The sequence below is a fragment of the Trachypithecus francoisi genome, unplaced genomic scaffold (genome assembly GCF_009764315.1).
Source record: "Trachypithecus francoisi isolate TF-2019V2 unplaced genomic scaffold, Tfra_2.0 Lachesis_group4, whole genome shotgun sequence".
NCBI classification, from domain to species: domain Eukaryota; kingdom Metazoa; phylum Chordata; class Mammalia; order Primates; family Cercopithecidae; genus Trachypithecus; species Trachypithecus francoisi.
In genome coordinates, this window is record NW_022681469.1 from 52,724,531 (window position 1) to 52,736,030 (window position 11,500).

At 40.2% G+C, this 11,500-nt stretch overlaps 1 protein-coding gene across 3 annotated transcripts in view; it reads right to left on the bottom strand.

Annotated features, from left to right (window-relative positions):
• Positions 1–11,110, bottom strand: part of PIK3CG (phosphatidylinositol-4,5-bisphosphate 3-kinase catalytic subunit gamma) — a 44,102-nt gene extending 32,992 nt beyond the window's left edge. Inside the window, exons 1-5 of one of the 3 annotated variants that reach the window (XM_033195119.1) lie at positions 10,997–11,110; positions 6,802–8,808; positions 3,750–3,815; positions 3,414–3,639; positions 1,544–1,647 (exon numbers count right to left, since the gene is read on the bottom strand). In XM_033195119.1, coding sequence (XP_033051010.1) covers positions 1,544–1,647; positions 3,414–3,639; positions 3,750–3,815; positions 6,802–8,796 — 2,391 coding nt within the window. In that variant the 5' untranslated portion in view covers positions 8,797–8,808; positions 10,997–11,110. Of the gene's footprint in view, positions 1–1,543; positions 1,648–3,413; positions 3,640–3,749; positions 3,816–6,801; positions 8,809–10,565; positions 10,894–10,920 lie in introns of those variants that run through there. The other 2 variants (XM_033195118.1, XM_033195120.1) reach the window with 2 other exon arrangements.
• Positions 11,111–11,500: the final 390 nt, after the last annotated feature.

The window sequence follows — 11,500 nt, forward strand, 5'->3', positions numbered from 1 at the left end:
TGTAATCCCAACACTTTGGGAGGCCGAGGTGGGTGGATCACGAAGTCAGGAGATTGAGACCATCCTGGCTAACACAGTGAAACCCCGTCTTTACTAAAAATACAAAAAAAAAAAAAAAATTAGCTGGGCATGGTGTTGGGTGCCTGTAGTCCCAGCAACTTGGGAGGCTGAGGCAGGAGAATGGCATGAACCTGGGAGATGGAGCTTGCAGTGAGCTGAGATCACGCCACTGCACTCCAACCTGGGCAACAGAGTGAGACTCTGTCTCAAAAAAAAAAAGGCAACCCAACTAAAAAACTGGTGAAATATTTGAATGGAAAATTTTCAGAAGGTACTCTAATGGAAAATGAGCACATAGAAAGACACTCAACCTCATTATGGAAATGCAAATAAAAACAATAGTGAGATATCACTTCATACTCATTTGAATGACTAAGATGAAAAAGACTGATAATAACAAGTGCTTGCCAGGATGTGGAACAACTAGAACTCATTGTATACATTGCTGGAATTTAAATGGTACAACCACTTTGGAAAAATGGGTATCTTGTAAAATTACACACACACACCATCTGACCCAACTACCCCACTGTTAAACATTTATTCAAAAAATGAATGGAAAACAAACTGTGGTATATCCATGCAAGGGACTACTACTCACTCATAAAAAGAAACAAATTACTGATACATACAATAACATGAATGAATCTTAAAAGCGTTATGAAAAGTAAAATAATTCAGATATAAAACTATGTACTGTATGATTCATCTTAATAAAAGTCTAGAAAAGGCATTTTATGATAGAAAGTAGATCTGTCACATTTGCAGAGAGAATGGGAGGAGAAAAAGGATTAACTGCAATGGGACATGACAGAACTTTTTCTATAACATGTCTATGGAAATGTTCTAGATCTTGATTGTGGTGGTGGTTATATAATTGTATACATTTCTCAAAACTCACTGAATTCTACTTTTTTTTTTTTTTTTGAGATGGAGTCTTGCTCTGTCACCCAGGCTAGAGAGCAGTGGTGTGATCTTGGCTCACTGCAACCTCTGCCTCTTGGGCCCCAGTTCAAGCAATTCTCCTGCCTCAGCCTCCTGAGTAGCTGGGATTACAAGAATGCACCACCATGCCCAGCTAACTTTGTTTTGTATTTTTTAGTAGAGATGGGGTTTCACCATGTTGGCCAGGCTGGGTCTTGAACTCTTGACCTTGTGATCTACTCGCCTCAGCCTCCCAAAGTGCTGGGATTACAGGTGTGAGCCACTGCGCCTGTTCCCTGAATTCTACATTTTAAATGGACAATTTTTATTGCATACAAAGAGTATCTCAAGCTGATTTAAAAAATATGGAAGGGAAATTATCTGGTGTTGAGGCTTTCATAACCAGTGATTAGACAAGGGCCTATGAGAAACCCATCCAGAGATTCTCCAGCTTCCCTATCTATGCACAAACATTAGGTTTTAAGTACTGGGCCCCAGCAAGCATGTTAGACATCTTCAAGACATAAAGACCACATGGAGACATCCAAGTGATACCTACTGCCAGCGCTCCTGCTTTCAGTCCAGGATCATATGGAATTCTAAAGCTTTTGGGGAGTTGAGAATTCTGCAGGTTTTCAAGTTTTTGTTTAAGTTGTGAAATAACTGTAATTGTCAAAAGTACACAAGAGTTATGTGAGTTCAAGAAATCATCAATATTATCTATTACATTTCCTGAGAACACACTTATTCATAGCATTCTATATATTTGTTCTGGTGTAGAGCAGGAGAAAAGTGGGTGGGCCTTGCCTTTGAGGAACTAACCATATGAGGTGGTAAGATACATTGGGCTTACTGTGAGCAACATAACCATGTGCACATACTACAACAGGGGACAGAAATATGTGAATATATGTGGGTTAACACATAGACAACAACACAATCGAGGTAGAGAAGGATGCTCTGAGGGTAATGCTAAGGAATTAATACTGTAGTTTTCTTTCCAGCATGTTAAACTTTAAACTACCATTTGATTTGAGGAACAGACATTTGAGGAAAATAATAAATGGAATTTGGTTAGGGTTCTGTAATTTCTTTTCAGAAGAGGAAGTTAGGTTCTGTAGAGAAGTAGAGAAGATGGATGCGACAGCCTCAAAATTCTAAAGGCAAAATATGTGAATTAAAAATTACTGGATAACTGACAGAATGAGAGTCAGTACAAATGTTTTCCTTTCTTAAGATACAAATAAAATATTATTACCATTATCATTTTTAGGAGGAAGCATTGTAAGAATCAGAGGGAGAAAGACATTTTAAATTTTCAGGAGTTTAAAATACTGGTTGAGTACATGAAGTCTCTACGTAATAAGCCACAGTGCTAGGTCTAGGTATGTAAAAATGAAAACGAGATATTCTCTAGATTCAAGGTTCATACAGTTTACCAGACCAGGAAGATATGTTAAATACTTTAATTTAATGTAGTATCAATCAAAATCTACAGAATTACAGAGAAGGAGTGATTAATTTTCCTAGGGCAGGAGCAGGTTTTCTTAGGGTAGGGATAAGATATTGGAAACGGCTTGAGAGAGAAGGTGGGGTGTGTGTGTGTGTGTGTGTGTGTGTGTGTGTTTATTACCTTTACACACACACACAGATACAGAGTCATCTCTTGGTCTCTGTAAGGATTGGTTCCAGGACTTCCTGCAGATATCATAATCCATGAATGCTCAAGCCCCTGATATAAAATGGTGCAGTATTTGCATATAACCTACGCACTTCCTCCCATAAACTGTAAATCATCTCTGGATACCTATAATATCTGATACAATGTAAATGCTAAGTAAATAGTTGTTATACTGTACTGTTTAGGGAATAATGACAAGAAAAAAAGTCTGTACGTGTTCAATGCAGATGCAATTTTTTTCCAAATGTTTTCTATCCATGCTTGGTTGAATTTACAGATGTTGGGCCACAGATAGGGAAGAATGAATGTATCTCTACATATTACTCTGAGATATATAGATGAAGAAATGCCAAAAAATTAAAATAACCTCTCAAAAATTCATCATTTAATAAGACTGAAAACTTGAAAACTATATGTGCATATTCAGAGATGTGAAGAAAAAGGTAAAGATTTGGAAATATCTAATCTTTGTGTATGCAACTGTTCTTAAAAATACATCTTACATCTGCATAATGCTAGTTAATTTTTCAGAGTTAAGAATATGTAAATATATAGTTAAAAATTATGAACTTGTAAAAGGAGAACTTTAAATTTGTTTACTCTATGCAGACAGAAGACTCAAAAATGTGTTCTTGGTGCCTTCAGGAGGATGCAACTTGGATTCCAGGAAGAAAAAGAATTATAGGAACAATGGCATTTGGAGACAAAGGCATTTGGAAGAAGAACCAAGAAAATATAGCCACCATACCTTGGGAACTGACGTCATACTTTTCAGCAGAGAGCGATTTAATATCAAGGGTGACTTTTTGTAACATCTCAATTACTTGGACTTGTTGGGTAAAGTCGTGCAGCATGGCTGTGCCACAGCCCCTCAAATAGGCTTCCAGAATCACGGCGAACCTCTGCTGATAGTGTCTGGACTGGGCTATCTCACTTCTCAAGAACCAAAACAAAAAGTGACCAATTCTTTTGTTCTGAGGGCAGGTACAAGAAAGTTGAAATTATTATGACTAATGCTTTAGGTCTACCAGTCAATTCTTGGCAACTTAAAATTTCATGCTATTATCAAAATGGAAGTACTTACTCTTAAACCACGCTTCAGCAGAAATCTGGCAAGGGCACTATCATGGTATGGTTCAAATTTCACTGCCTAAAGGAAGAACACATTGGCATTTGTGGGACTGTACTCTATGTTGTTGAATCAGGGAAAAGTAAATGGAGAACTGGTGCTCTGCTTTAGTGGGACTTCATGGCTAGAAAGATGAAAATCTTAACAGTCACTTAAGTTTAATTCTGTCTTTTAGAGGACACTTAGGACCAGACTGAACCACTTGACTTAAGATCATAGAGCAACCAATAACATAACTGGGATTAGAGGCTGAAACTCTTGACTCACAGTCATGTGCTGTTGATAAATTCAAAGGTGAAGAGGTGAGGGAATTTGCTCTAATTAGGTCTTACTGGTTTTGTTGGAGGGGTAGAGGGGAAAGATGGAGACACTGTAACAAATCTATAAAGTGCAAGGTAAGAGAGGATGTGAGAAAGAAAATGGACAGTGGACATATAGTATAATACACATAAGGAGAAAAATATTTGTTAGATGAAAAGATCCTAAAAGCCCTATAGCCTCTCTTTTTGGCATCTTACTGGCAAGTCACTGAACTGTCTCACAGGTTCTTAACTACAAGTAAACAGTGGATCTAGATCAATCCACATAGAGCAATCACTACCCCTTGCCACACTGTGGTGTGTACAGAGCTTTCTGTCCAAAAGTCCCTGATTTTATGTTTTCTTAGGTATAATTTCATCTTCATTTTTGGTGTTCAGTAATTTTCATATCACTTGGCTGATGTTAGAGAATATTGACTTAGTACAGTTCTATTACTGAAGAGGAAGAACTGATAAAATGTAAAAAACACAATTAAATCTTGTGAGTGCATGGGTATTTGTTTCATTGTTCTCTGTGCTTTTCTGTAAGTTTGAAATAGTTCATAACTTTAAAAGCAGCAACACTAACATTGTTCAGATTATTATAAAAGCATATACAAAGTTAGAGGATAGATATCATATGTAAACATGAAGAGAGACTTAATATTAAATATCTCAGAGTGTGCACTTTATGAATAGAAATGGCGTATCCTTTTCTCCTAAGGAATGGAAGAAATTCCCATTCTAGTTTATATTTTAGGAACTGGAGGCTTCTTGGAAGGATTTACAATTCTTCCTCTGGTTTTCCAGTTTGGACATGATCAGTAGTGACTTCATCATGTTTCAATTATACAAGTTTTTACAAAAGTGCTTTTCAAAGTTATGGTCAAATGGGTGCCACTGTAGCTGCATCAAAGGCCTTAATTCTGAGAATGTGGTCTTTTAGCCACCAGTACTCATTTTCGCAATGTTTTAAGTTTCTAACCCAGATGTGAGTCTTTCTGACCTTCTTCAGGTTTCACTTCTGTAAAGGCAGTGCAGATCTCAACTAGGAGACCATTTTGATCAGGAATGAGTCATTTAGCTATAGCTGAAAATGTCTCAAGTAGTTTTACAAATGACTACTCTTCTTCAGATTTAAGACCACAAATTCAATGTTAATATTATGTATTGACCTCTTCCATTTAACACATTTCTAAAAAGAAGATTATTCATTTTCCAGCTCTTTAAAGTTTACTTGTGAACATGACAATGAAAAATAATTCATGTTAGCCTTAGGATTTGCAACAGAGCTCACTCAAGTTTGTTTCATGTTGTTTTTCTTATGGAGAGCTAGAAAACTGAAGACGATTTAATTATTCTAAAATTCTTTAGTGTTATACAAATATCTGAACTAGTGAAAAAACTATTGAATATATTTAACGGATGAAAACAAAGCCAAATGTAATGTTTCAAGTATCTGACTAACAGGAAGATGAAGATTGAGAGTTAAAGTTGAGGCTATCCAAAATGCTTATCAGAAAACTCCAGAACTTCCTATAAATACAGATAGTGATTAGACAGTTTAGTGTGTAATATTTAGCCTGGCTACTCCTAAAGATCTCAGGTCAAACGTCACTTACTCAGAACTGTCCCTGGGTCCCTTAATCAAAATTAAGTGTCCCTTGGACCCCTGGACTGTTTTCTCATAATACGGTATAATTTTCCCGAAAGTATTTGTCACAATTTGGTATTAAACATCTGTTTGTGTGTCTACTCATTTAATGCCAGTCTTCTCAGTACATGTTGTTGAATTAATGAATGAATAGGTCTGTGCTCTAAAATAGCATTTCTATTCAAATTCCTTTACTTCCTTTCCCTTGTCAAGCAGTACAATATAAGTTGAGAACTGCTAAAGTGAGCAGGGGAACTCTTCCCCCTTCTTTCTTTAACTTCTTAGCTAAACCTTAGAAAAATCACCTGTCCTCTCAGGACCCCAAGGAACATCACGAGAAACGGAGTAGGAATACATACAGTCCTGTACCTATCTGCAGAGAGGAGCTTTCAAGATTCTACCCAGATATGAGATATTATTCTGTGAACTGTAATAGACATAGACAGAGAGTAAGACCTTTTTATCTCTAGTCCCAGAATCCTGACACCAGACTGATGAAGGATATGGTGGTGGATTTGCAAAGGGTTTAGGGTAGTGAAAAGAGCAGGATTTGGAGGCAGACCTCCTGGGTTTGAATTCTGGTTTGCCTCTTTCAAAGTATGTGATCTTGGGCACATTACTTAGCCTCTTTGTACCTCAGTTTCCTCATGTACAAAGTGCAAATGTTAATTTGACCTCCATCATAGTTATTGAAAGAGTTAAATGAGATAATACACTGAAAGCATGTCAGTCACTTGGAGCCTTGGCACAAGGAAGCATTAAGTGGAATCTATCATTAAAATAATAAATGAGAACAAAGTATTCCCACAGGGCCAATTCTTCTAAAAACGTGAAGTACTAATGTCTGCAAAACGCTTGTCGGCAAACCCTCCAAGACAGTAAAAATGTACATGGAACAGTTTACTACTTTTTGAGGTGGCTTCATCAGATCTACTTTGGCCGATGATGAAGCTCTGAACAAAGGGCATTTGATGACAACTGAATGGGGTGCCTGTGCATATGCAAATAAATTCCTTTGGAGAAGGCTTCCATTGATAACATCAACATCCCCTACCTGCACCAACTGTAGAAGGTAATGCAGAACATCATCGTCCTCCAAGCTCTCCAGTTTCTGAACTGCAATGGCTCTTACATTTTCATCTGAGAAATTGCAGTCCAGGAGCTGCATTGTTAACCCAACATCCAAAGCACTTTGATCCCAGACTTCCCTTCTGGCCAACAATTGGTATGTTTTGGCCACAATTTCTTGCTGTCCCCATTTCACTGAACTAAATAGCTTAGGATATGCTTTTGGGTGCTTAAGGCTTTCATATCTAAAGTGCCAGAGCAATTCTTTGTCCTCTGCTGTGAGAGGGTTAAGTGGATCAGTGGCTATGATTGCCTCCAATTGCTTGCGAAGCTGGTTGGGCATTTCTGCTCGAACCCGGTCCCCTTCTGGGTCAGGGGTGGGCTGATGCTTAGGCAGGGCTATAGGGTGGCAGTAATTGTCCAGAAGAATGGAGATGGACATTGAGTTCTCCTTGTCTGGGTTAGTTGCAGACGTGAGTTTGTCAGCATTGAAGCTTCCTTGGTCTTCTCCCTTCCCGGATATCTGCCACATGTGGAGAACGTATTCTCCACGGCGCAGAAGGAACCGGTGGTCTATCAGCAGCAGGTTCACATAATAGAGAAGCTGAACTTTGCCCTTGGACTCAGAACTGGGGGACTCTGCAGAGGCCTTGCTGGACACTGCTGGAGCTTTACCACAGTAGATCTGGAGGTTCAGTAGAGCTCCTTTGGGCAAGTCTTTGATTTTGATAGTGAACTCAAGCCACACATTCCAGAGCACCTCCTCTGTGAAGGGTTTGGGGCTGGTTCTCCTTTGGCAAAGGACTTGCTGCCCATGCTGGATGTTTGCCTCTACAAAAACTGTGAGGTCGGTGTTCCGGGGCAGGACAGGGATATCAATGCCTCTGATCTTGACCCTGAACTTGCGGTCACAGTCCCACAGGGACACGGTGAACACACTCTCGTGGTCCTTGCCGTGGATGGTCAGCTGCTCATGGTAGCCGGTGACTCCCGTGCAGTCATCCACGAGAGGCCATTCTTCCTTCCTTACCTCGTCTAGGGCCGGGTCTGGAGGCGTGTCCAGTACCAGGTGAATTTCTTCTCCGTTCTTGAGGCAGTGCCTCACCCACTGGAAGTTTTTGATGGGCGTTTCGCCCACCAGGTACTCATCCCGGCCACAGACGCGCAGCACAAAATCCTGTTCGCTTTGGCTTTCAGGAATATCCATCAGAGATTTCTTCTTGGCCATCTTAGTGAAGAAGCTCTGCAGGATGGTGCCAGGGGTGTCATCGGGCGAGACCTTAATGGTCTGGCTGGTGGTGCTGCGGTGAATGACGATGAAGATGCAGTTGTTGGCAATCTTCTTCCACAGGTACTCCGGGAGGGGCTTGGACGTCACCCAGGGGTGCATGGCGTAGAGCCTGGGGTCGCGACTGGCCACCTCTGCCATGCGCGGCGTCACCAGGCCGCGGCGCGTGAACTCCAGCTCGTCGTCGTGCACGTTGCTGACGTCGGTGACATCATAGCCAATCAGCGCGGTGAGCTGCCGCTGGAAGGCCTGCGACTCCTCAGACGGCGGGCGCCGCTGCACCAGGTGGATCTGGCCCGGGCTCCGGTGAGTGGCCTTCCAGTAGCGCAGGCAGTCCAGAGTCTGCACCACCTGGTACTTGTCGTAGATCTCGTACCACTGCCCCTTCTTCTGGTAGAGCAGGAGGAAGTGGTCTGGGCCTAGTCGGTGATAGAAGTCCGACGCCACGCTGGTCTCCAGCGCTCGCAGCCACACCTGGGCCTTCATCTGCTCCACGTTGCCGTGGCCCGCCACGTGCAGCAGCGCCGTTTCGGGGCTCTTGCATTTGCGCTGGCTGGTGGGCAGCACGAACTCGATGGGGATGAGCTCCATGGAGGACAGGCTGGTCGCAGCACTGCGCGGCTTCATCCTCCGGCGCCTGCGGCAGTTGTCCTCTCTCAGCACCACGGGCTGTTCATAGTTCTCCAGCTCCATGCCCTACGCGACCTGGGAGCGGAGGGACACACGGATTTGTCACAAGAAAGGCACTTTCCCTTTATATTTTCTGGTGAGATGAGGAAAGAGAAGGTATAGGCGGCGTACATGTGTGCAGGGACCCAGAGGGACCAAGTATTTTAAACTGGAAGCACTACAGCCCTTCAGAGCATGGGCTTTGGAGTCGGGCCCGTGAGTCCTGGTCCAGCCACTTACTTTCTGGGTGATTTGGGCTGTTTAATCTCTGATCTTGTTTCTCATCTCTCAGACGGGTTAGTAATGAATGACCCAGAGGGAGAGTTAAATAATACTTGTTCAATATGGGTGACGGGTATATGGGGGCTTATTGGTCGTTCTACTTCTGTATACTTTGAAAATTTTAAAGAGGTGGGTAAAACACTCAGCCAGCACAGTGCATGACACATTATAATGGCTCAGAATGGAAATTGTTCTTAAACATACTGAAACATATATAGATGACTAAAATAGTACAGTTAAGGATCAAGTCCTAGTTTACAAGGTGCAACATGAGATGCCAAAAAACCTCACTTTGAAAACAGGCCTTTAAACTTCCTCTTTGTTCAGTCTCACACTTCTTGGAACCCAGACACCTCACCCAACCTTGCTTCACGTTGTCTGTTTTCAAACTGCCTGGACCCAGGATCTGCTCCCTAATAAATTTCCTGTCACTTGGTTTCTTTTTTTTTTCTTTCTAATTAGGAAAGCAAGTCATTTTATTCGTAAAGCTAAAACATGTCGGAATTAGTAAAGTTACAGTCAAAACCACTTGCAGATATGTAAAATTTTGAATCACTGAATTTGTCGGCATTGTGGCTGTCATTGCTATATTAGGTCAGTATCTTAGAAGAGTCACCCAAGGCTGTACTCTCCCAATAGGAACATGTAGGCAATTTTAACATTGTTTAATTAATTAATTTAAATTAATTTGATCTGTCTCTGCTTAATAGTGGAAGAGCCACAGGATGGAAGGCAGGATTTCTGGACTCCAGTGACCTTCTGTTTAGACCCCCAATCATTTAACTTCTCTTTTACTCTAATATTTTCATTTTTGTAACACAAATTCACAGATTTATTCTCATTAACTTACTCTTTCCACAGAATTCAATAAGTACCTACCCTTACAAAGCACTTAAGTATAAATGGAACATACTGCAATATGAAATCTTTCAAATAATAATTGAAATTTGAAATGTATTAACACTGAAAGATTAATAGGTATTTGCTTTTAATATTTAGTATCACTACATTGTAATACATTATATTCTAAACAAGAATCAATCACTGAAACAAAAAAAGTTTCAGAAAATATCATTTACTCTCTTAAATAACTAATGTTAGACTCAAAACTACATTATTTCTTTAAGAAATAGTAGAGCATTTGATGTGTACCAAAAAGGAGAGCTTGATAAAAAGATAAGACAGACACATTTCATTTGATCCAAACTTATGTTCAAATCTTGGCTTAACTTTTAAAGCCAATATTCCCTCTCTTAAAATATGAAGTTATACTTAGTAAGTGAAACCAACTGTCCCAAAGAACTGTCTCTTGTGGCTTAAAACATTCATTTTGGTCTTTTGCTACATTATAGAATAACTAACAAGAGAACTGTAAGATACATTGATGTTGACACTAACTTGAAATAAAACATGTCCAAATTTAGGCAGCATATAAATACACAGCTATAACTTCTGCCTCAGTGATACCGAACGATCTTATAAGATGCAGAGGAAAACAAGCTAATACTCACTGGTTTCCTTCATGGCTGAGGCTATGACACTTTCCCCTTTTATGAGAAGATGTTGGAAACACAGTAAGTACAGTAATCTTGAAGGATGCACTTGTAGGAATATGAAGCCTGGCCACCGTGCCCTCCCTTTTCCTCCCAAAACAAAAACAAAAATCTGATGCACCTGCAAAACTATTGCCGGAACCTTGTGAATATCCACAATACAGGTTGGACTAGACAATGAAACACAGACATTCGGTGGTAGTATCATCTCGAGAACCGACGAAGTTCCAGATAAAAATAATCTAGCCAAGGAGGAAGTGCCACTATTCCGAGTCAGACCCAACAAAGAGCAAAAAATAGAAGGAAGCAATACCTGATAAAGCAGCGGAGGCGATGATGCTGAAGGATCATTTGTTTAATTTTTAAAAACAAAACAAATTCAGACCTACCCAGTGTGCCTCTAAATTCTTCTGCTTTTCTGGGGCTCCCTTCATATCCAGATGCAGAGGAAGTGTTGCAGTTACCAGGAAGGAAGTTTTAACCAAGTTGATTATACGTGTGATTGCTCATTTTAAAAGTGTCAGAAATGCATTTCCTGTTTTAGCATAGAGAGAGAGGGTAAGAGTATGAGACTAAGCAATGTTTACCATGGTTTTTCTTTCTTTCTTTTTTTCTCTTTGAACTAATTTTTCAAAAATTGTGATACTGAGACAAAATGACATAAATCCAAACCAAAATTACCCATTATGAGATATAAACATATGAAATATCTTTGTAGCTAGTTCTAAGTAAAAGAAAAGGTTTAAGAGCCACAGTAGTAAGTGTCCTATTAAGAAGACTTTTACCAGTCAAATTAAACTCATTTCCCTCCTGGGAATTCAAAAGAATCCTTGTTCATACACACTAACTGAGGAGTGGGGAAAGAGAAACGTAGTCATCTTGAGAACTAAGTT